The 25,876-nt window shown below is 40.3% G+C and overlaps 1 protein-coding gene, 2 long non-coding RNA genes and 1 pseudogene across 3 annotated transcripts; all 4 read right to left on the reverse strand.

The window, feature by feature from the left end:
- Nucleotides 1-7,368: 7,368 nt before the first annotated feature.
- LOC123967780 lies at nt 7,369-8,485 on the reverse strand. Its single transcript, XR_006824342.1, has 2 exons — nt 7,989-8,485; nt 7,369-7,784 (listed from the first exon to the last, which is right to left on the reverse strand). It is a non-coding gene; the product is annotated as an uncharacterized LOC123967780 (long non-coding RNA).
- Nucleotides 8,486-8,626: 141 nt separating this feature from the next.
- Nucleotides 8,627-9,992, reverse strand: LOC123967806. Its single transcript, XR_006824352.1, has 3 exons — nt 9,937-9,992; nt 8,828-8,916; nt 8,627-8,684 (listed from the first exon to the last, which is right to left on the reverse strand). It is a non-coding gene; the product is annotated as an uncharacterized LOC123967806 (long non-coding RNA).
- A 5,208-nt stretch (nt 9,993-15,200) lies between these two features.
- On the reverse strand, nt 15,201-22,825 carry LOC123967606 (protein NLRC3-like). Its single transcript, XM_046043739.1, has 4 exons — nt 21,802-22,825; nt 19,342-19,577; nt 16,651-18,442; nt 15,201-15,295 (listed from the first exon to the last, which is right to left on the reverse strand). The coding sequence occupies exons 1-4, from the start codon at nt 21,933-21,935 to the stop codon at nt 15,283-15,285; spliced, it is 2,175 nt and encodes a 724-aa protein (XP_045899695.1). The 5' UTR covers nt 21,936-22,825; the 3' UTR covers nt 15,201-15,282.
- LOC123983317 overlaps nt 22,331-25,876 on the reverse strand; it is a 21,816-nt pseudogene continuing 18,270 nt past the window's right edge.

Genomic DNA, 25,876 nt, shown 5'->3' on the forward strand with positions numbered 1-25,876 from the left:
TTCCTGCTCGACACCCTCTGCTGCAACGACTATTGTTGCTAGTCTTATTGTTATTATTGTTATTATAATCATTAACATTACGATGGTTACCATTAACACTATTATAAATATCTGTACCATTTTTCATTTAGTCAATAGCAACATCACTTTACTGTCTGTACCTCTGTGTGTCTATATTGTGTAGGCTGCCGCTGCCTCTCTCTCTCTCTCTCTCTCTCTCTCTCTCTCTCGGCAGATGGCCGCCCACCCTGAGCCATAGTTCTGATCGAGGTTTCTGCCTCTTAAAAGGAAGTTTTTCCTTGCCTCTTTCGCCTAGTGCTGCTCTTGGTGGGAATTGTTGGGCTTCTGTAAATAACATTGTCACACTCTGCCTGTCTGCCATGCCGTATTTTGCACTTTTGTGTTTAGTTAGCGTTATTTTGGTCTGTTGGGTTTTGGGGTTCTGCCTTGTCTGTCGTCTAGTGTTTGGTAACCCTTGTCATGTCTGTTACCCCAGTGATCCCTCTGTGTGTCTGTCTCTGTTTTCCCCCTGCTCTCTCTCTCTGCCTCATTAGCCTCATGTCTTTCACCTGTGTTGCTCCCGCCCTGCTCGTTAGTCACTGTGTATTTATACCTGGTGTTTCTGTCTTGTCTTTGTTGGGTCATTGTATGCTGTCACCCTGTGTAGCAGTGTGTTTCGTGTCGTCAGCGTCGCTTGTCGTGTCTCCCTGCCGTTATTGGATTTTGTTTGTTGGATTTCTGTTGGACAACCTTTGTTTTTGGACTCAGTCAGTCAATCAGCCACTCTGTTTGTAAGTGTGTTTGCCTTTTGTTTTATTAAAACCACCAAACTATACCTGCTCCGCTCTGTGTCCTGCGTTTGGGTCCTCCAACCTTCTTCACCACACAAATCTGACAAACATCAGAGTACGGTCTAGACCTGCTCTCTTATGACGTGCTGTGAGACAAATGTTGTTGTGATTTGGCGCTATATAAATAAAATTTATAAAACAAAGAGAAAATATAAATACAGCTAGATATTTCCTTTGTTGTTACAACTAACCCAGACTATTGTAGCCATAAACTAGTTTACCCTACAGCTTGCAGCTAAATCATGAGCACTAACAACTTGCATGACAATATCTGCATAGACATATAAAACTTAAATCATGTCTTTGTAAGTTTAACCACAAAGCAGTAAATGTTATAACAAAAATATATAAAGTTAACAAAAAGACTGACTTACCTCAAAAAATAACACATGGTGCAGTGGATAAGATGCCTCCATTTGCTGTGAGAGACCTGGGTTCAATTCCTCACTGGGACACATCTACCACTGTGTCCTTGGCCAACAGCCTGTAGCCCCACCACAGCGTCATTTCATATCTCAGAGTTGACTGGCTATCAGTCGGCAAGAAGAGCAAGGGAAGATTGTCTTTCTCCAGTTGCACCCAGGTCGCTGTTTCCTTGTCTCCTCATTCACACTTTAAATCAAGATGTTCAGCAATCAGAGCCCACAGTGCCTAAACCTCAATCTGGGTATAACTACTGCATCTCTTCTCTTGTATTTAAGTACATTTTTCTTTCTCTGCGATTCTCTGTCCTGAAAATGATGCCCTCCCCTTCCTTTAATGCTCCCATGAATTCTGCCACATTTCTTTTACTGACTTCTAGTGACTCATACTGTGAATTATTTTTCCTTACTTACCTTACTCTTTCCTCCTGCACCAACTTCTTTGCCCCCTCATCTGCCTTCTCATTCCCCTCCACACCATGTGTGCTGGGACCCAAAGAAACCCCACCTCAGACCTTGTCTTGTGAATTATACACAACACCTGTAAAATTAACACAAGCACGCCAGGCTTGGCCTTGGATTTTGTTTCTTTAATTAGAGTTGCTGCTGAATCACTACATAAAACTGAATGCCCCTGTTTATTATCTTCAACTTACCTTAATGCCCATAGATCTGCCATCATCATGGCTGTGAAGACTTAGACATGATCTGAAAACCATCAAAGCATGATGGTAGAGCTGGATGACATATTGTACATACATAATATTCACAATACAAATTCTCTCTGCCATAGATTTGACTTTTTCTGCAAAAGTTTGTTTCGACCCTTCTTGCTGTTCCCATAAACTCACCAGGCTTTGTGTTGGTAGTTTTTCCATTCTGTCCTTTTTGTTTCATTAAATACTTCAAACCAAGTGTATATCTTCTAATTTCTTATAGCACCTCCCCTTTTTCTATTAATAGTGCTGATATTGGAGTTTTATGGACTGCCCCACTGCACACTCTAAGGGCTTTTGCTTAGACTATATTAAGTTTACTGATCACTGTAGAGGATGCTGATCTATAGACCATACATCCATAATCAATAGCTGATTTTATCATTGCTCTGTATATCATAATCACTGATTCTCTATCAGCCCCTCAGCCAGATCCAGCTGCACACCTAAAGACATTTATTCTTTTTTCACACTTCACAGAAATCATTTCACTTCATGATCCAAACAAAGAAGGTAGATAATATAATTATATATATAATTTTTATTGTAATTGTTACGTCCCCGGCTTATCTAGGGGTGTGGGACGAACAAAAGATAAATAAACCGGGTGGAAAACACCAAGGAAGGACTCAAAATATGCGTCAAGTTAGGAGACAGACAGATACACCCACAGCAACACAAATACGGACCACAGACCTCACGGGTCGTAACAGTAATGTGCAATGCCAGTATCATAAAAAACAAGGTGTGAATTTTTAGTTTGTGTTTTAGAAAAGTAGAGGGCAAAAAAAGTGAACTTCCCCCAAAAGCTATGGTAGGCTACAGTTCGCACACTGCACAAGAGGCACAAAACTGTGGCTCCTGGGACACTAAAATATTCTTTATATATTATTATAACCCTGCAGTTAATGCAACATATTCCTGAACATGCAGTTTACTCTCCCAAAGAATAGTCTGAATTATTATTTATTTTGTGATATTGTTGAAGTCGGTCTGTGCTGAATGCTGCTGGCGCTGTGAACTGAGCCTTGACGTGATGTTGCAGCCTGCGTTGTCTGACTGGTTTGAGCAGATTATTATCAGCACAACAAAGGCGAGGAATCAAATACATGTTCTTGTTTAACTCAGACATTTTAAATGAGCTGTGTTTTACTTCAGTGTTTCAGCTGCACTTCATGCACATATTGGAAAAATTTAAATTAAGTAGACTATTTCTAATCATAAAGATCTTGACAGATTAATTGAGTACTGAGGCAGAATATTTGAATTCATTAATTAATAAACTTAATGTTCAGCTGTTTTATTGTTTGTTTTTAATGTGCAGTATTAAAATCCACAACTCCCATTAACACTGATATCGTGGATAAATAAAGGCAATTAGTTTCTTTTTTTAATATTACATTTGGAACAATACTCTAAACTAAAAAATAAAATAAAAACAAAATGAAACATCAAAACATTCAACTGTTATTAAGTGTGATATATCCATAATAAAATTACCCCGAAACATGTGTATATAGAGCAGTTTCTTTTTGCAGATGTGACCAACAAATTATACATAATCATAAAGATGCATAAACACAATCACATATAAATAAGGATATTTAGGACATCCAACTAACATTTGTTCAAAGAAAACAAAGAAAAATAGAATAGGAGCATTTTTGGTTTAATGCGTGACTATGTTACCTTTAAAAGACAAATTAAATATTTCTCTAAGAAATAAAAATAAATAACAACAAACATTATAATGATCAATATTAATGATCAGTGTCGTGGAAATTGCATTCCTGGTGAGAGGTTGAGCAAATTATTGAGTTACAACGAACCGTTGTCTTTGAAGAATTTATTTAACAAAAGAGAATAAACAGAGAAGTACTACAACAGAATCAGCTGGAGCAGAGGTTCTGTCTCCTAAGACAGTCACTAACGTCTGGCCCAGAGCAAACAATTGCATGATCATTTACACAGTCTGAGCATCTATGTTTTGGGGAACAAAAGATCCTTGACTGGTCCCAGTCAAGGAAGGAGAAGAACAGCTAGTGAGGAAAACGATCAACAACCCCACATCCCTGACCTAAACCCCACACATGTGGACAGACTGGAATAACAAGAACAATAATAAAGAGGGGAACAGGTTAAAGATTTAAAACAATATATAAGACATAATAACAGGAGAAAAATAGCACTCTTATAAGTACTTGCATAAAAGATTATAAGTGTAAGAAAAAAACAATTTTCTGCCCTTACAATCAGTAATATTATAGGGTGGCATAGTGGTCCAGTGGATAGCACTGTGGCCTCACAGCAGGAGGTCATGGGTTCAAGCCCCTGTTGTCCCAGCCTTTTTGTGTTAGCATGTTCTCCCTGTGTCTGCGTGGGTTTCTCCGGTTTCCCCCACCATCAAAAACATGTTAGGTTTCTTCAGAGAATGAATTTCGCAATGTGTACGTGACAATAAATCACCTTTACCTTTAATATAAATCATATGGGCTACGTTGTTAACCTGTGAATGGTGACGTGACAATGTTAGTGTAGTTTCGAAATAAAAAATCCTACATGTTAATTGGCGAAGTCACACAGAACGCAAATTGAAAGAAAGGTCCCCCATCGTGCAGCAAAGGGTGTTACACACCTTCAATAAGCCAGTATTGGTGCTGAATAACCCACTACCACTCCGCCCTCATTGGTTTCGGATGGCACTCACTGTGGCGGACCCTCCACATGAACGCGCAAAAGGAGTGGAAGTAGGTAGGGAGAGTGAGGAGCAAGCAGTTTCAGAAAGGCCCTAAGTCACAGATGGTAAACTGAGGCGTTTGATGACTGAATGAAAATAAGAGATTTCATTTATTAACTTGACCGTCTGGCCACAGCGACTGTTTCTGTTGCTGACAACTGAATTTTAGGCCCTAAAGAGAGTAAATACGGTGTATCACCCTTCACTATAGCAGTTGTCCTGTGTGGTTTTGGTCATCACTCTGCAGAGCTCAAGTTCACTTACTGGTCACATCAGACAAAGTGGGACAGCAAAACCCCTGAGTATATTAATACTGCTGGCTAGCTTTATCTAAACTCCTCCTTCATATTTTATAAACTGACCAAATGTTTGTATTTAAAATATTTGTCTGAAGTTTTCTGAAGTCTAAAGTTGCCATTTCTGTAGTTTAATTTGATGCTTTGCATTTATGTTAACTTCAAACCCACATACCATAAAAAGTAGCTATATAATGGCTGGATGTTGTGGGGATGGTTGTAAAGCCCCATCCCATCCTCTTTTGATGACTAAACTTTTTTCTCCAGCAAAATCAATGACAATATATAACATTCGACGCCTGGTCTTGAAAGCATTCGCAAACGCTACTACACCAAGCACTCCGTCCATTTCCAAAAGCAGGACCAAGGAAGACTGCCAGTGTGAAGAAAGATGAGGCAAAGAGAAATCCTGTCATATACACATATGATACAAACACTTGAAGAAGAAGCAAAGAAAAGGACCACTAAAAAAGTGTAAAAAAAGGATTACTCTGCTATCTGGAAAGGGGCAAAGGAAGAAAGCAAAAGTCCCAGGCCCATTGATCAAGAGATTCTGAAACCTCAGATGATGAGAAGTTCTGCATTGTGTGTATGGAACACTTTGCAAACTCGGGGCTAAAAGAAATGTGGGTAAAGTGTGTAAACTGTCAGTTGCGGGCCCACAAAGCCTGCAATCCAGGGGCAGTCATCTACATTTACCACAATTGTCACAGTGATTTCACCTGTGACACAGGCACATTCAGGAATACAGTACACACACAGACAGACACACACACACACACACACACACACACAGAAATAGTTTTTCAGTTAATGTAAAGTTTTGAAATATTAAGTGTTTTTATGTTATTATTTATTAAATCCATCCCCAGCTGGTGTTTCAACTCACTAACAGTTGTGTGGTAGGAGACCAAGCTCCTTAAGGGGAAATCTGAGGAGACAGGTGGGTTTGAAGAGGTTTATAAAATGTCACTGCTTCCTGTTTCACAGCTGATATTTATTTATGTTGATGTGTTTTACTTGTGTCCATGTCACAGATGTGAACCTAGCTAAAACAATGTACATCAAGAGAGGGCATGTGAGAAAACCTGCAGTATATGATCAGTAATATAACCATCATCCACTTAGACCCTACATTAAAAATAAACTGAGTTGTATTAAGTCAGGGTTTCATTCAAACTTGTGTGTTAATTTTAACTCCAATTTTAAATCAGTTTGAACTAAATTATGATTCCATTCATTTTTTGCCAAATGACTCAGACAGAAAGCGTTCACATGAACAGTTCGGTGTTCACTCCATCAGTTCAGTTAATGCATTCTGAGGGAAAACAGTGGAAATGCTGACATCTGTTGGCAGAAAACTGCTCCAGCAGGAGCTACAGAACACGAACGCTACTGATAACGACTGCTTCAACACTGACTGGGAAAAAGCACCACAGGGTGATTTTATGTGTCTGTGTCGATCATGTGATGTGAAAACTAGCCGGGTCACACATAAAACTGTAATTCAGTAATGCTACAGGAAACATGATGATAAACAAGTTCTCACATTTACAACTTTAGATTTCAAACTTTATGCATGATCACTGTACGTGCTGAGCAAGTTCCACTGTGTCACTTTGATTTCAAAACAAGGCCCCCGCAGCACAAAGACACAAGGCACAGGTTGTCATTTAATGTTCAAAGATAAGTAAAGTAGTGCATCATGCTGAGTCGTTACCAAGTTGTAAATGAATCAATATTTCATGATTATCTTCAATGAGCATGTTGTTTCTCCTTAAGTAGAATTTCAAGCTGCACAAGCGACAAGTAGGCACTGACGTTTTAGCTGTAAAGTACAAAAGTTTATAAAACCAGAAACAACAGAATTCATATTTGATGAAGTGACAGAAGTACACTTTTCATTTTATTTTGTTTTTATTCTCTACAGCTTCTAAATGTATGTTAGAAGTGGATGAATGCCGAGTGGCATTTCTTTCTATTACTGTCCGATCCAGGACCCAGTAGGGAGAGAAATACTGGACCTAAGTAGCTGGAGTGCCCTCAATTGATGAAAGTAAAAGTTAGTTTTTATCTACAATTATGACATTTGTTTTGGTAATCAAACGACTTCAGTCGGCTAAATAAATACTTTGACTCTTGATCATTTCTTATATCTAAAACAATATTAGAGCCTCTGAGAGTGACAGCAGCTTCTCATCCTGTTTGCAGTTTAAAACTGGGGGCAACTTTTTTATTGTAAATGTAAGGATTGTGCCTTTAAATCTGTAAAGTTTAATTCTGCTACTTCTTAGTTACAGAAGACTGAGCGTGCACTCGTTGAAAACAAACAAAACGTGATTCCAGTGAAGTTTTATTCAGTTGTGTTTTATTTTGAAATACAGTCAATCTGAAAACACACTGAGACTTTGGGTTGTTCAGACTTTCTTAAAGGTGTTTAAACATTTCATTACTGGTGACTAATGAGAACTAAATATGAATGTTTATACCTGATTCAGTTATTTGTACACACCCATGACAATAGATGTAGTCATGTATCATTTCTGTACTACACTATTAGTCAAATCTACACAGTGTCTTATTAGCCATGCAGATTTGAATTACAGGGGAGGTTGCAGAATAAAAATATCAATAATTTATTTCAATAGAGCTCTTAGCTGATGTTGCTGCTTCAACCTCTCTGGATCACCAGGACACAGCTGATCCTCTCTCAACACCACCACCTTTCTCATCACTCTCTCTCTGATAGAGATCACTTCCATCTGATGAGAGAAGACAGACAGCAGAAGTCATAAATCAGAGATGCAAGAGTGCAAGCCTGTCACCATTCTCCTCTCACAGCTTCACTAAGGAAAGCAGCTGCTGAGAAAGTTGGAGGTTTACAGGAAATACTGGATCTTTGCTTTGATTCTGTTTCGTACAATACTGCTGAAACCAGCGTGGACTGACTCCAACCCTCTACTGACCTCAGAGTCTCCAGTCTACAGTGTGGACTCTCCACAAGATCACACAGCGGCTTCATATCTGAATCCTGCAGCTTGTTGTCACTCAGCCTCAACTCTCTCAGATGGGAGGGGTTTGACTTCAGAGCTGAGGCCAGAGAATCACAGCTGATCTCTGACAAACTGCAGAGACTCAATCTGAATAAAGAATAAATTACTTACTAATTAGTTACTTTAAAAGACAATGTTCCTGCTTGAAATCATTCAGTGTTTAATAATAACATAATATATAATAAGAATAATAAAGGGATCCGTGGGAGATTGCTACTAGGGCACAAGCTGAGGCTTGATCAACCTCAGCTGGGTTGCCTGAGTGAGGGTGTATGATGATCGAAAGACCCTAAACACCCTATGACCTCAGGTAATTTTAGCATTAAGATATTCAGTGTGGATCAGTATAATATCAGCCTTATGTCTGCAGTTTAGTGTCACCAAAACTTTCACATCATATTAATCTCAGCACAGGAGTAAAAAATGGTGTCTGACCTCAGAATCTCCAGTCTACAGTGTGGACTCTCCAAAAAATCGCACAGCAGCTTCACTCCTGAATCCTGCAGCTTGTTGTCACTCAGTCTCAGCTCGCTCAGATGGGAGGGGTTGGACTTCAGAGCTGAGGCTAGAGAAGCACAGCTGATCTCTGACAAACTGCAGGAACTCAATCTGAATAAAGAATAAATTACGTAACTTTAGAAGACAATGTTCCTGCTTGAAATCATTCAATGTAGTATTTTTTTTATATTAAAGCAACATTATGTAGTATCTTTATCTAAAAGGCTTCAAAATCGTTTTGATGGTACACTGACTTGTAATCATGGTGAATGACGTCATTGCCACTCTGGCCCATAGAAGCTTTCTCTTGCACTATGTAGGACTGAAATCCTGGGCAGGTTTTCTATCACAAGAACAGCGTAATGCTTTAAGGCACCACAACACAAAAATGTATATAATATACAATGTGAGTTCTTTGAAAGAAGCTAACTTGGTATTCTTAGTATGGATATCATGGCAGAGGCTGGAAAGAGACCGAAGAGGATATCGGAGGAAGCAAGGAAGAGAAAAAGAGTGACCAAGCAAGAGACTGGACTAGAGTATAAATCGAACTGGCTTTTACTCATTGGTATAAGCTGAATGAGCTGAAAGGATGCAGGACAGATGCTGGGCTGGCCTTCTTTCTGTTGGACTAAGTAATAACTTATTAACTGACTTGCTGTGTCTTGTGTTGTTCCGCTTGCTTGATGTATTAGCAAAGTTGTCAACTTGATCAAATTCAGCCAGAGGTTTCACAGACAGAGGTTTAGCTGCTAGCTATAAATCCTGAGATGATGTTAGTAAACTTACTACATTAAACACTTTGGTATCAGTAACATAACAAGTGCTCCTCTGGCTTTGTTGGGTAGCTTGCCACCCAAGTTACAAGCAACATTATGCTGCTGCTGGGGGAGAGTGCCACCGGTGTCTTGAACTGTGAATTACACTCTGAAACAGTAGAGGTGCCAAATTGCCAAAACCTGTTGCATTACATTTATATTTATTCATTTAGCTGACGCTTTTATCCAAAGCGACTTACAACTGCTATACGTGTTGCACGCCTCTGGAGCAACTAGGGGTTAAGTGTCTTGCTCAGGGACACAATGGTGGATGTCTTACAGTGGAAATTGAACCCAGGTCTCCAAAACCAAAGGCAAGCATCTTATCTATGCGCCATCACCACCCCTTCATTAAGGTTTTAAATGCGGAACTCAACATAGCTCTGCCATAATCTATGGACTAACCCAGTGAAGAAGAAAGAGTAATTAACATTAGAATACCCATAGTGGATCAGTGTAATATCATCCTTATGTCTGCAATTTAGTGTCACCACAACTTTCACATCATATTAATCTCAACAAAGAAGTAAAAAATGGTGTCTGACCTCAGAGCCTCCAGTCTACAGTGTGGACTCTCCAGAAAATCACACAGCAGCTTCACTCCTGAATCCTGCAGCTTGTTGTCACTCAGGTCCAGCTCTCTCAGATGGGAGGGGTTGGACTTCAGAACTGAGGCCAGAGAAGCACAGCTGATCTCTGACAAACTGCAGTCCCACAATCTGAATAAAGAAAAAATTATGTAGCTCTAAAAAACAATGTTCCAGCTTGAAATCATTCAGTGTTAACACTTAAGACCAACAGGAGGCAGGTTCAAACTGTAAAATACAAAAAGGTAAAAAGAGCTCTCATTAACATTAATGACAACGTGCTGCTTCTTCAATAAGGCCTTAGTGACTTCACCTCTTAAACTCTGCAGTTCCACCAGTGGCTCCATCTATACAAACTCATGTTGCGCAGCCCAACATAAGTAAAAACCCACAAAAACTGATTTAGATTCAACTCAAGATCCCAAAGTTTCCAAAGATGCCAAATATGTCAGGATGGATTTTGGGGAAATATGAACAAAAGACATTAAATCAAAGCATCTTCAGTTTAAACTTTTCAGTCAGTATAAGCATCATATAGCTTCTTAACAATGTCTGAAAAAGCAATTTGTTATTGTCTAATGGTTGAAATAGAGAATATTTATTTATTCATTGTTTTATTATAAATTATTTAAAAATATGGATTGCCCACCGGGGATGCACAGTCAGATGCAAGGAAACCATTTAAGGAGAGAATAAACTGTTCACAGAGAAATGAGATGTCATGTGAAGTTATGTCCGTTTCTGATGATGTTGGCATCACAGCTGGATCAGTTGTCGGCTAACAGCTGTAGCAACTTTGATGGAGTATGTACAAAATATGTATATATATTATGTATTATATTGATATGCTGATTGTGAATTCATAACCGAATAATCCGGAACATGACTGTAAACAATGGAAATGATTTATTAGGCTTAGGGGAAATTGAAGTGAAATTACTTATGTCAAAGCCGATACTAAAGAATGATCAGCCTCACATGTGAACCAATGAAAATGATGATCAATTATGTAAAAAGTGTTTCTTGCTGACGGACAGACTCTCTGTGACTTTAATTGTGTCCGTTATAAAAGTGAATGGGAGAAATAAGAGATCACGAAAAGAAAAATCTATCTAATAAATGACTAAATTTTTTTTGGTCTTTCTGTTGTTCAGGCCTACAATGAACACAGATATTAACTAGACGGTGAATCAAAAAACAAATCAAATATAAAACTTTTGAGTGAAACACTTGAGATGAATGGGGGCCAGTAAAAGACTTCCATGAAGGCTGCTCTCATGTATCCTTGCTCATGGTTCCTCAGAAATCCCTCCTCAATCCTCATGCCTCAGAGCACAGATAAGAGCTTTTGGGACATCCTGCAAGATGGTGGACCAGGAAAACTTCTGGTTCAAGCAAGGAGCAAAAAATGATCAAATAAGAGAATTGAGATGCACCTTCTTACTGCAAATCGCCTGCACACCTGTGACTAAATCAACATCTGACAGTATATCAAACCCAGCTCTTCACTTACTTCTCTAACCAGATTGTTCAATGAAAGTGACAGAAAGTACAGAAAATGTTACAATAAGCAAGAAGCAGACAGTTTATCTTCTCAAAAACAATGTTAGCTTATGCTATCTCAGGACAGTTAAACCTACAGACAAACAGGGGCAACTTTGCTATGGTTTCTGGAGTGGGATGACAAGTTACCTCAAAACGGTGTGCAACGTTACGCAACAAGCTTCGAGGTATGTTTTCTCCCATTTGGTGGGTGTGTCAGAGGTGTTACCCAATCAGCAGCGACAAGTATGTATACCCAGCCATATTAAAAAGGCAGTAAAATGCAGTCTGACTGTGTCCTGCTTTTAGGTCTCCTGAATCACTAGTTATAACATTAGCAGATAAGATACTCAGTGTGGATTGGTATAATATCAGCCTTATGTCTGCAGTGTCACCACAACTTTCACATCATACTAATCTCAGCACAGAAATACAAAAATAATGTCTGACCTCAGAGTCTCCAGTCTACAGTGTGGACTCTCCAGAAAACCACACAGCAGCTTCACTCCTGAATCCTGCAGCTTGTTGTTACTCAGCTGCAGCGCTCTCAGATGGGAGGGGTTGGACTTCAGAGCTGAGGCCAGAGAAGCACAGCTGATCTCTGACAAACTGCAGTAACTCAAACTGAATTAAAAAAAAACAATGGAGATAAAAATCCATTAATGATCCAATCAGATGTGTTCATGCTTTAAATGTGCAGCAACATTACTATGTCCTAATCAATGAACTCTTCCCTTAAAGGAGTAGAGTGACTTTGTCATGTGTTATTGTGGATCATCACAAAGTCAGCCTTCCACAGAGATCCCCCACGTCAGCACAACATTCATACACTTATTCATGTCAACACCAGTGCTCGAAGTGGAAATAAATAAATGGCAGTACTCCCCATGTTGGCATGCATTTGCTGTATGTTGTAATGGTACTTAGACGAGCTGCCGACAGAGAAAAGCAGGCAGACGAAAACATGAACAGGTAAGCGTTGGTGCAATTAAAGAATTAGTGAAATTTAAAAATTAGGTGCCAGTACCAGCAGCTTGTAAGATGTGCCTGTGTCCAAGAAAAAGTCATGATACGCCAAAGTGTAAAATGTAGACGTGCAGGCCCACGTCAAGCACTGGTCAACATAGTGGCACAAGTACAATTTCTTTCTGTCTGCAGCTAGCCTCATAGACTCAACTCATATTTATGACTACTTGACCTGCAGTACAGCAAAGCAAATTCCTTGTACGTGTATTCTAATTGTCATTTAATAATTAATAATAGAAACCTCACCTCGGGAACCACTCTTAAAGAAGAGGAAATTGATAGCCAATTAATTAATTCTCATAAAATATACTTAACTATCAATTTGTAACTATAACTGGCCTACTTGGCTATTTTTCTCTTTTTGAAGCACCCCGTCACCCAGCAGTGTCATATAGAAAATGTTTTAATTCCAAGTTTGTCTAATTCTATGAATGACATCTTCTTTTTCCTCGGCTTAAAGCAGGCAATGCATCAAGACATGTTGTAGAGAATTTTTTTCAATAATCTCATCACCACAAATAAATCCAATCCTAGGTTTGTTTTTAAATCTATTGATCGTCTCTTAAATTACTTAGCCTCGAGCCTGTCCTCATGGAATCCATTGAACCACCCAGTTCCCCAATATCCATTCTGAACCACTTTACACCTGTCCATGTCAATAGATTTTAGAAAACTTGGTCTGCAAGCAACTTCTGGAACTGATTGACGAAAATGACATATTTGATAAATACCAATCTGGCTTTTGTCAGAAACAAAGCTCTGAGGTCCTCAGGGTCACAAATTACATTCTCATGCCGTTAGACCACAGTGAAATTGTTATTTTAGTTATTAGATTTGTCGGTGGAATTTACAGACTACAACGATGAAATTGAAGACCTAAAACGAAGAAGTTTGGAAACGCTGCCAACCCCGTTTTGTGTTTCAAAACTCTGGAAGCCGTTTTAGTGAACACGGGCCAAAACGGAGGACTTTAGAAATGATGACGCAGCCGCTCACGCTCAGCTCTCTGATTGGGTCTTGCAAAGCAGAAACACAATGCTGCTGACCGGGTTTTTGACATCATATTTTAAAATATTCTGTACCGCGCAAATAACACTCATCTGCCTACACTTGTACTGTACATGTCGCCGTTTACTTTGCAACAACTCCCAGTCTGTTTTCTGCCGCCACAGTCCCGTGTTACATTCAGTAACAGTCCCAGCTCGTTATTGATTCTTGCAACAAAAAAAAACTGGTCTGATGCTTAGTAGGGGTGGGAGAAATAGTTATGATTTTAACTCGCACACTGTGAGCACGGTAACACTCAACGCTCGGCAGCTCTCTGCGTATCCTGTGTGAGGACGAGCGAATGAGAGAGCGCGAGCGGCAGAACGTGACGGTGAAAGTTAGCAAAGGAAAAATATTAGCAGTAAGTTTCAGTCTGGCAGTAAACGTGCAGCGTAGGTCACTGTGTGTCCGTTAATAAAAGTCTGTAGTTTCCCCAACGTCTGGAAAAGTGAAGGCTGTTAGCGCGAGCTAACATCTCCCCTGTACAAGGGCCTGCTCTCCTTCCCCAACACCAGACTCCAGACTTTGGGGACAGAGCCTTCAGCATCACAGCCCACACCCTCTGGAGCTCATCCCCACAGAGATCTGAAATGCTCCCTGTCTGGACACTTTCAAAGATCTACCAAAAACCCAGCTCTTTACCCAGGCATTCAATCCTGTAACTATGTGTAAAGCTTCCTTGGGTCCCGTGAAAGGCACTAAAATATTTATTTATTTATGTAACGTTCCCTAAATTAGTAACTAAGTAATATTCATTCCTAACTAAACTACTAGTCAAGGGCTGAACACATCAGGCCCAAGCGTAGACTAAACTGGTGTACAGCTCTGTCCTGTACACATACTATACATCCTGATAATTGTTTTTCAGTTTTCAGTCTGATAACTGGTTGTTAATGAAATGAGGGACCACGGGGAAACTAAACAACCAATACACAAATGCATGGCTCAACACAGAAGGGCAAACTCCTCAGCTCAAGACTCACCAGATTACCTAAATGTGAAGGATAAACGCCACTCACTTGAAGACCACCAGGTGCACATTTTAGACAGAGAGGATGGATGGTTTGAAAGGGGTGTCAAGGAAGCCATTTACACCCAGGTTAAGAATCCACTACTTAACAGAGGAGGAGGTCTTTCCACCAAATCCATCATCAGAGTTACTTCTTCGACTCTGGCCAATTGCCTCACCGATATACAAACCAGGACGAAACCTTTATCCAAGCCTTCATTACATCTAGAATCGACTATTGAAATAGCATCCCGTATCTTTCATCTGCCAAAGCCCCAAATATATTTCAGTTCATCCTAAACTCTTCTGCCCACCTCCTCACCCATGCCTGGGACCACATCACCCAGGTCTTCCAGAATCTTCAGTGGCTCCCAGTTCCACAAGGTATTAAGTTCAAAATCCTCCTCCTCACCCACAAAGCCCTCTATAACCAGGCCCCTTTCTAAAGTGTCTTTGAGTGTCATGAAAAGCACTATAGAAATAAAAGTTCAGTTTAGATCAGACAAATTAACTTCATACAAGAGCAAAATACATTTACTGACCTTAGAGTCTCCAGTCTACAGTGTGGACTCTCCAGTCCAGCAGATAGCAGCTTCACTTCTGAATCCTGCAGCTTGTTTCCACTCAGGTCCAGCTCTCTCAGATAGGAGGGGTTGGACTTCAGAGCTGAGGCCACGACTTCAGAGTGAGTCTCTGAGAGTCCACAGTAGGAAAGTCTGTTATAACAGAATATAAAACTTAAAGTATGATAAAACCAGATACTAAAAATAGACATGATAACAAAGCACATTAACATGAGTGGCTATAGTTCAGCTGGTCAGTCATTGAAGGTTTGTAGTTTGAAACATGAGCTCCTCCTGTCTACTTGTCAAAGAGTTTTTGAGCCACACAGCAGACCACAAAACACTATTTAGACAAGAGTGTCTGCCGAATGATTAAGCAATTTTTCATTAACTTATTTCAACACGTCGTTTAATGAGCTGTAAAATTACTGCACTCGTAAGCATTTACCTCAGTCCAGCTGCCTTAACTGTCTGTGATTTGCAGGGTTAGCTGATGAACAGATAGCTTTACTTGTTGCTGAAGTAACTGCTAAGTGCTGCTAACTAGCTGCCGTTATCCAATTAGCTCAGTTAGCCGTGCAACTAGTGGTCATAGCTGACTCTGCCCGGAATGGGAGCTCAGAGTACCTGGGGAGTTTTTAGTGTTTACACCTCTAGTCAAGCACTGGAGGTATTCAGGCCAGGAACGGGGGTACCCAGCAGGGAATAATGGCGAGGATAACACACACCTGACCCCACACTACCAGAATGCTCAACTTAATCTGTGTCCATTGCACTAATTCTTTTATGCATACTGTGAATTTTGGCCCATTGCTTGATAACATCCTGTAATATCCTTTATATTTTTTGCATTATTTTTTTCTTTCCATTGGATTATAGTATTATTTTTTATACTTTTTTGATCTCTTTACTTTATCTATATTTATATATTTCTGTTCTAAAGCACCGAAATACCAAGGCAAACTCCTCATATGCGAAAACTTACCTGGTCATCAAACTAATTTCTAAAGTAGCAAAACATATGAAAAGACATTCATTGTTGGAACTAAAATATTTAAAATTGCACCTTTTATGTAATGAGTATGATGTTCCATTCGCTTTTCAAGAGGGAGGATGGCCTACGCTCACATCCTCTCAAATCAAGCAATAATAATAGATAATGTATAAATTTACAGTCCTTCATATGAAATAGCTCAGAAAAGGATATAACGTGTCTGTGTATCTGTATATAAAAAGAACAATGAACTGACACATTACAGAAACAAACAGAGTATTGGACATCCAGGTGTCAAAGCAGTGCCACTAAGGGAGGGTCAGGGTTAGGGGATGTAGCATTTTTTTTTTGTACACCCTCACCAATTCACCTCCCATGCAAAGGTATTATCATATGTAAAGAGGTAAGCAATCTTATAACAAAATTGCAATTGAATGGGTGGGCTAAACTGATGGCTTCAGCTTTATAATGTTAAACTCATCTGGACTTACTGAGCCTTTCTGCAGTTCCTCACAGCTGGAATCAGTTTCAGTCGTCCCTCCTCTGATGTGTTGTACTTTATCAGGTCCAACTCATCCAGAACCTCCTCTGACATCTGCAGTATGTAGGCCAGAGCTGAGCAGTGGATCTCAGAGAGTTCCTTCTCTGATCTGTTCTCTGACTTCAGGAACTCTTGGATCTCCTGATGTACTGAGTGGTCGTTCATCTCCATCAGACAGTGGAAGATGTTGATGCTTCTGTCAGGAGATATCTCATCACTGTCCATCTCCTTCAGGTTATTGATGGCTCTATTGATAATTTCTGGACTATTGTCGTTCTGACCCAGCAGGGCTCCTAAGAGTCTCTGGTTGGACTCCAGAGAGAGGCCATGAAGGAAGCGAACAAACAGGTCCAGATGGCCATTTTTACTTTCAAAGGATTTCACTATTGCTTCCATAAGAAAGACATCCAGTGTTAAATCAGAATGTTTTTTTCCCAGGAAAGCCTCCAGCACCTCCGTGTTCCTGTTGGTGTAACAGTGGAACATGTAGACTGCGGCCAGAAACTCCTGAACGCTCAGATGAACAAAGCAGTAGACTGATTTGTGGAAGATCACACACTCTCTTTTGAATATCTCTGTACAAACTCCTGAGTACACCGAAGCCTCTGTCACATCAAGACCACACTGCTCCAGGTCTTCTTGGTAGAACATTATGTTTCCTTTCTCCAGCTGTTCAAACGCCAGCCTCCCCAGCTTCAGAAGAACCTTCCTGTCAGCCTCCATCAGCTCCTGTGGACTCGTCTCATGTCCCTCATCATACTTCTGCTTCTTCCTCTTTGTCTGAACCAGCAGGAAGTGTGAGTACAGGTCAGTCAGGGTCTTGGGCAGCTCTCCTCTCTGGTCTGTAGTCAACATGTGCTCCAGAACTGTAGCAGTGATCCAGCAGAAGACTGGGATTAGACACATGATGTGGAGGCTCCTGGAGGTCTTGATGTGTGAGATGATTCTGCTGGACTGCTCTTCATCACTGACTCTCCTCCTGAAGTACTCCTCCTTCTGGGCGTCAGTGAAGCCTCGTACTTCTGTTACCCTGTCAACACATGAAGGAGGGATCTGATTGGCTGCTGCAGGTCGGGAAGTTATCCAGACGAGAGTCGAGGGAAGCAGATTCCCCTTGATGAGGTTTGTCAGCAGCAGGTTGACTGATGACTTCTGTGTGACATCAGACACAACCTCATTGTTGTGGAAATCCAGTGAAAGTCTGCTTTCATCCAGGCCGTCAAAGATGAACAACAGTTTACAGACAGCGAGCTTATCTGCTGGGACCTTCTGTAATGTTGGATGGAAAACATGGAGCAGCGTGAGAAGACTGTACTGCTCATCTTTGATCAAGTTCAGCTCCCTGAACGAAAGCAGAACCAGCAGACCGACATCTTGGTTTTCCAAGCCCTCTGCCCAGTCCAGAGTGAACTTCTGCACTGAGAAGGTTTTTCCAACACCAGCGACGCCGTTGGTCAGAACCACTCTGATGTGTTTCTGTTGGCCAGATAAGGCTTTAAAGATGTCGTGGCACTTGATTGGAGTTTCATGGAGGGTTTTCTTCTTGGAAGCTGTCTCAAGCTGCCTCACCTCATGTTGGGTATTAACCTCTTCACTCTGTCCCTCTGTGATGTAGAGCTCAGTGTAGATCCTGTTGAGGAGGGTTCCACTTCCTGTTTCATCACTTCCTTCAGTCACACATTCACATCTCCTCCTCAGACTGATCTTATGTTCATCTAAAACCTCCTGCAGACCATCACTCACTAAAAGAAACACACAAAGGTTTTAGACAAAATAAAGAAAATGTGACAATTTCCTGATTATTTTACTTACCAATAAAAAGCGTTTATTATGATAAAATGTAGTAAAGGTTCTAAAATCAAGTTTTGGGGGAACATCAGAAATGCTGCTGTTTCTCTTAGCCTCTGACTTTGTGTCTGTGTATGTGTTTGACAGGCTGAGCCTCAGCAGTGATTTTCTCAAATTTGCATTAATTAAATAAATTTCTTTAAGTTCTATAAACTTCTGAGCCTTCTCTATATTACCGCACTAACCCTCTGTAATTTATTCATTTTTTCTATCTACAATGGCCCTAATTCACAATCATAAAATATTCAGTTCACATCAGAAGCAAATTAACAAAGCTCTGTTATGACTATGGGACTGTTTGTTACAGATCAGCAAAATCCTGAAGTTTGTAAATGATTTATATAGTGCCTTTCTAGTCTTCCAAAACCCTTTTACACTACATCGCATTCACCCATTCACAACCATTCATACACTGAGCCAAGGTGCTCAAACAGGACATAACATTCACACAATTCAGTATCTTGCCCAGGGACACGTCTTCATGCAGACTGGAGGAACCAGGGATTTCAGCACCGATCTTCCAATTTGCAGGAAACCCGCTCTATCTCCTGAGCCACAGCCACCTAACTTTGTTGTCCTAAATTCACAATGGTGGACCGAAAACAGCAGAAACTGTACACTCCAAACTTTGGAAACTGAAAACTCAAACTAAATGTACCATTTAAAGCTGTTCAGCTATTTGAAGAAGCCTTGAAGAAGTATCCACATGGTTGAATATACTTATCATTAGCCTTTTAACAAACGTAATGTAATGAAATGTAGCAGGTTACATTTTTAAGATGTGCTGTCTTACTTTGTACAGTGTTGATCTGACCGGCTGTCTGCAGTCCAGCTCTTGTTCTGGATCTTTCTCCACACCGGGGACAGGAGGAGTCTCCTGGTGAAGCAGACTGGTCCCAGTATGAGGTGATGCACCGTCTGCAGAACCAGTGTCCACAGCTGGTAGAGACTGGATCCTTCAGGACGTCCTGACACAAAGCACAGCAGGACGGCTGCTCCTCCACAGAAACATGACTCCTCTTCCTCTCTCTGTGAAGACATTTCATTAGAACTCAAATGATTTGTTGATTGTTGTTGAAAAATATCCACATTTGTCCGACTCTGTGTAGAAGCTCAGATGGTCACAGAGAACAGTAAATGTGTTGTTACTTTTCTGTTTGAATTCAACTTTCAGTCTGACATAAAAGCAGCAAGTTTGACACAACCAGCTTGTGAAAACCACTTGCACCGGTTTGCTATTGTGCAAAGCAAGTTCAATAAGAATTGATAAACAATGTAGCAAATGCAATAACTCGTATTTAATAAAAAGGTATTGGGACAGATATTGGACAGATGAAGGTAATTTTAGCAGGAATGCTGGTTATTAGACATGGACACTGATTAGTGTAGGGAATTAGAGTTTGAATGGCATCAATAGTTATATTTCAGGTGGAACGCTTTTCCCTCAGATCTACGCTCTGTGGTCTTAGTTGAAGCGTTGAAAAGTTGAAGAATCTTTGATTTAAGCCGGTTTTTGTCCGTGAGCTATTTGAGGTGTACAATTGTGTGCCTTTTAACATCCATAAATGCGTCGGTTTTACTGACCGATTAATGTTATGGTTTTGTGATGTTTGTTGTTTATGTTTTATTGCTCGACTATTTCACCGTTTTAATTACCCCAGATTCACACAGGTGGTGGCTGCACCGCATTATGGCTGTGCCGCAGCTGATGGAGGTGATCATGGCCAAGCTATCTAATGCCCAGTTACAAGCACTGAAAATAGCTGATAGACTTTGTGTCATAGCTGCGGTATTTCGAAACATTTTAAAACATTAGTGGCCATCCTTTTCATTAACACCAGGGTGCAACTGTGCACACTTAACAAAGAGATTGTCACAGTCAGCCATGATTTTCGTTCACTTTTGGCGTCATGCACTACCATGCACCTGGAACGCTTTGAGGTCAGAGGACAGATATTTCAACTTGGAAATTTCCCAGTTCAGAGCAGGCTGGAACACAGCATTATTGTGGTGTCGGAATAATCGGAAAAATTATTTCTGGACTGGGAAAATTCATGCGAATGTCCCCTGATGTCGCCGAGTTGTTGACGTCAGACACGTAGAAACATGGTGGACAACGTGGTTGATGATTAGAAACACTTGATTAATGGCGCAAAATCACGTATTGCATTTACATATTTGCTAAGGTGTCATTTGTAATATAGTATCAGGTTATAACAGTTAATTTGCTGTCCATGTAGAGTGAAGTAGATTAATTAGAACAGTTGTTTATTATTAGCAGTATTTGTATACACGGAATATTTTAGTGGTTTCAGGTAATGTTCTGGTGCAGTAAAACCTCTGGGACAAAAGATTTTACTTTGTAATAGAAATCTTCAAACTGTTTCAGCATAGTTGGATGACAACAATAATGCTAATCCAACACATCTTTATAGTAGCATCCATGTTATTTCGACATTCCGAGCACATAAACACACTGAAGTCTGAAGAATGACTTCCCGACTCGGGAAATGGGACCATTCGAGGGGCACATGAGTGCAGAATTTGTAATAATTCTGCTATTCACATGTGTGCGAAACCATGGGGGTGGATCCGTAAAGATCATGGATCAACTACGATCCGTTGCGCCACTACAATCCACCTGCTGCTTTCTGAGTGGTGGAGTCCAGAGAAAAGAAAGAAGCTGAATCCTAATCTCCACACTCACAGACTTTGAAGGGTTATGCAATGGTTGGATCATTACAGCTTATCTGAGGAAGAGAAAAACAACTAAATTTTTAAAAATGAATACATCTTCTACATATACATATCTTTCAGATATTATAGATATTGTCTTAGAATAAATTCTGATTTGGAGGTTCTCAACTGTTTTGCTAAAGAAAAATAATAAACAGTATCTGCACTAATAGTTCTGCAGCATGAACATAAACCTTTAAGCATTTTGTCTTCATCTTCAATGCATCATCTTCAATGTCATGATGAAAGCCATTTAGGAAGCTCTAAACACACAAATTGCTTCTACTGTCTGTTTAAAGTTTGTATCAGTCCTCTTAGATCAGATTACAGCTTCTCTAGGTGACTGTCAGCTGTCACAGATACTAAAAAGGGAGATGGCACCAATGATTTTTCTTTGTTTAGCAAATACATTTTGGAAGAAAATGTAATATACAAGCACAAAATCAACAGAAATTATGGTATCAGCAGAGGTAAGTGAAAATGAGTCATGTAAATAAGTTAATAGCAGTTCTCTTACTTTGTGTCTGAGGGTCCAGGTTCATTTCTGAAGAATGGAGGTTCATCTTTAGAGAAATCACTTTTTATAGACAGACAGCTGTGTACTGCAGACTCTGCTCTGTCCTCCTCTCCCCTCGCGCACAGACTCATCATCTGGACTTCAGTCAGTCTGAGAGGTCAAACAGTAACACTGACTGTGAGCTCAGTGCACAAGAATCAAAAACAAGTTTGTTAAAGAATCACAATCAAGACTGAGAGAACAGGTGCCTGCACCACGAAGCAGGATTTGAGCTTATCCAGATAACTTCAAGGTTAACCCTGGGTTCAAGTACCACTGTAATTGTATCGCCATTGTAACAACGCAGAGGGGCTAACCTGCTCCGGAGCAGGTTATGTTCCAGTTAAGAGATCACATCTATAAAAGCCTACTGACCAATCAACTCTTGCGGACAATCACATCACAATCCATAGCAAATACCACAGACTATTTTATAGGTTGCATTTCTGTTTGCTGTGGAGATGCAGAGAACGTTAGTATAGTGATCATCCTACAGAGACTGATTGAAGTAGGCTGCCAGAGCCTTGTAGACTTGGGCGTAGCGCTGTCCACAGTGCTGAAACAGAGCAGAGGAGATCGATATATGGCCTAGATTAGAACAAGAATCTTGGTTTGGCTTGCTTTTCGTGGTTATTACATGCTATGTCTGTCTTTTAACTGTTTAGTTTTTGGGATTACACTGTCTTCACTAGTTTCTCAGCAGCGAGCTTCTGTGCATTTCCGGTTCCACTGTTGTTGTTAGCTTCGGTGGGCACCCAAAGCTCCTTGGGACTACTAGGCCTACTTCATATTTATGTAAAAACCGAACAAAACTGAACATTGCTTGAAGAAAAGAAAGCGAGGAAGTTGAACTACCTGGTGGGTTCACAAAAAATGTGTCTGTAAGCTATCGTTGTACTTTACTGTGAACAAGTTAGCAAGTAAAGTCACTAGTAAACTCACCACCCCGAACGCTCACTTCGCGAAGGGTGGACTGGCACAAGAATTCAGGCCGTGAATTTGACTCGACCGAGACTGCAGGCTTCTCCTCATACAAAGCTTCGGAAATCACTGAGTTTGAAGGGTGTGCAGAACTTCACCTGCCTCCCAGCTTCTCTTTCTGTGCTGCTATAGTTGCTAAAAACTCGTAGCTTCCACCATCTACTGTTATGTGTCAAAACAAAATTCTTCCAAAACAAATCTGTGGAGTTGTAAACTTTTTATTTTCCTTTGCAATTTTTGCCAGTGTAAAATACTTATGTATGTTAAATAGAGTAAATATTTTAATGCAGCCTGAAGTTCTCAGTAGTTATGTAGTCATTCTTTAATTCTGTTTGTTGAGCCATCAGGGAAAGCTGTGCACTGTTCAAACCTGTGTAAAGTAAAATAAAAGTGAAATTGAGTCCCAAGACAGGTGATGTGAGCCTGTACAGGGTTTGAGGACTGATGATAGTATCAAGGCTGGTCCCATCACCTACCATCACTCTCTGGTTGCTGGACTAGAAAGACAAAGCAGAACACCTCTCTTTCCTCCAGCACCAGAAAAGGGCCCTGTTGTCACTTTCAGATAGTTACATCATGATTTATGGTAACCAACCACACCTTGTAATGTGGCTCTGCTTTTGTGCATAAGGAAATTGAAATACATGGGTGACCTGTACTAGACACAGCTCCAACCTGTCGACCCTTGTCGCCAGTGTGGTTATCCATTTTCTTAGTAGTGGGCACACACCTGGAGACAATCACCTCATTAAGAGTTGATGTTCAGGGAGCACTCAGGATCTCTCTCGATGTATTGTGTTGCAGTGTGATCAGGGAGCAGGTTAGGGATTTTGGATGGTATGCCAGCCAACTTTTGTGAAGACTTTTTAATTTGTTTTTATTACAGGCACCTGCGTGGCCCTGTAGACTGCATGGCCTGTTCTGCTAGAGTTCACCACAGAGATGGCCGTGGAGGTTGATACACTGAGTTGCCTTAAACATCTGCTCCTTGAATGAGGTGGAGTCGGAGCTGGGTGGATGACTTACTGCATTAGTTGAGGGTTGTATAGCCACTGCTGTTTTGCCTGCCTGATCAACTGCTGATTTTTGTGTCCTGATTTTAAATGGAGATTCTTTTTATGAGACTCTATTACAAGTGGATGGGTCCTGTGAATGTTTTTGTGAATGCTAAGTTCTGCTAAGGGTGGGGCAGTCTACTTGTTTTTGGGCTGCGTGACTTCCCTCAGCCCTTTTCCCTCTTTTTCCAGTGTTCTGCCAGACTGACAGCGTGGAGGACTGTGGGAGCCCCTCTTCCCTTCACTGCATGTCATGGTGTGTGTATGATAGCTGTGTGCAGACCTTTAACTGAGCCTTATTGTGTGGTGTTTTGTGTGTCACTTGCTGTCTTTAGGTGTTGGCGCACACCTGTGGGTGGTGGTGTCAGGGCATCCTCGTGGCAATAGTGCTTTTGTAACAGTTTGCTTTTATCCTTTAGCATCTCTGCAGCATTGGCCTTAACATCTTGTTGGTTTATTGTTTGAGCTTGTGTAGTTATTAAAACTGCCCAAAACCTGATCTTTAAATTTTAATGTTTCATAAATCACCTTTCTAGTCGAAACACATGTCTCTCTTTAAAAAAAATAAATAAATAAAAATAATTAAAGTTAAAAAAATGCTCTGTTTTTAAAAAAAAAAAAAAAAAAAAAAAAAATTATCCCATGGGTTAAAATGAGAGATTATATCATGGATCTGTTGAAGTAGCACAGAATTAACTTATAAAAATTTATTTTATTAATATTTATAGTATGTCTGAGCTCCTTCTCCTTGTGTGCAAATGACTGTTTTATGATGTGAAGACTATTGGCTCTGAATGCTCAACATGGGCCTACGAATGTTGTAGATTTAGTTAAAAATCTACATCTGTCCACTGCAGAGGCTCTAACCACAACCTGGAGGAGGAACTAGTATAAATGACTATTGGTATAATATAACCATAACATTTACAGTAGGTTTTAATCTTCACTAACCCACTGTGTTTGTAAATCATTTATGGGCATATGTGAGTGAAAGAGTTGCACTGCAGAGCCCTGCTTTACTTTACTGTTGTACGCCAGCCTTGATACTATCATCAGTCCTCAAACCCTGTACAGGCTCACATCCTCCAGGTATTGGGAGAAATCTGGGAGGTCCTGCGATTAGTACCAGGGAGAAAAACTAAATGACTCAACTTCACTTTTATTTTACTTTACACAAGTACGAACAGTACAGAGCACGGCCTTTCCCTGGTGGTTCATCAAACAGAATTAAACCCAAAACAGTATGACAAGATCTGAAAGCCCCAGAGCTAGAGATCATTTTTGACTCTCATTAATGTCACACATTCAGGCTGCATAAAAAATATTTACTTAACTGACATAAGTATTTTACAAAAATTGCAAAGGAAAATAAAAAGTTTGCAACTCCACAGATTTGTTTTTGGAAGAGTTTTGTTTTGACACATAACAGTAGATGGTGGAAGCTGAGAGATTTTAGCAGCTACTGTGAGAAAAATAAGTATTTGAACACCCTGCTATTTTGCAAGTTCTCCCACTCAGAAATCATGGAGGGGTCTGAAATTGTCATCGTAGGTGCATGTCCACTGTGAGAGACATAATCTAAAAAAAAAAATTCCTGAAATCACAATGTATGATTTTTTAACTATTTATTTGTATGATACAGCTGCAAATAAGTATTTGAACACCTGTCTATCAGCTAGAATTCTGACTCTCAAAGACCTGTTAGTCTGCCTTCAAAATGTCCACCTCCACTCCATTTATTATCCTAAATTAGATGCACCTGTTTGAGGTCGTTAGCTGCATAAAGACACCTGTCCACCCCATACAATCAGTAAGAATCCAACTACTAACATGGCCAAGACCAAAGAGCTGTCCAAAGACACTAGAGACAAAATTGTACACCTCCACAAGGCTGGAAAGGGCTACGGGGAAATTGCCAAGCAGCTTGGTGAAAAAAGGTCCACTGTTGGAGCAATCATTAGAAAATGGAAGAAGCTAAACATGACTGTCAATCTCCCTCG

This window comes from Micropterus dolomieu, linkage group LG01 (genome assembly GCF_021292245.1).
Source record: "Micropterus dolomieu isolate WLL.071019.BEF.003 ecotype Adirondacks linkage group LG01, ASM2129224v1, whole genome shotgun sequence".
Taxonomy (NCBI): domain Eukaryota; kingdom Metazoa; phylum Chordata; class Actinopteri; order Centrarchiformes; family Centrarchidae; genus Micropterus; species Micropterus dolomieu.

What these genes read in the sequence shown, in the direction of transcription:
- LOC123967606 (XM_046043739.1), bottom strand. Translation starts at nt 21,935, where the DNA reads ATGATGAGTCTGTGCGCGAGGGGAGAGGAGGACAGAGCAGAGTCTGCA. An exon ending in CCTGGACCCTCAGACACAAA is followed by an intron (nt 19,578 to 21,801) that starts GTAAGAGAACTG and finishes ATGTCTTCACAG; the next exon opens with AGAGAGGAAGAGGAGTCATG. An exon ending in TCAGATCAACACTGTACAAA is followed by an intron (nt 18,443 to 19,341) that starts GTAAGACAGCAC and finishes TGTTTCTTTTAG; the next exon opens with TGAGTGATGGTCTGCAGGAG.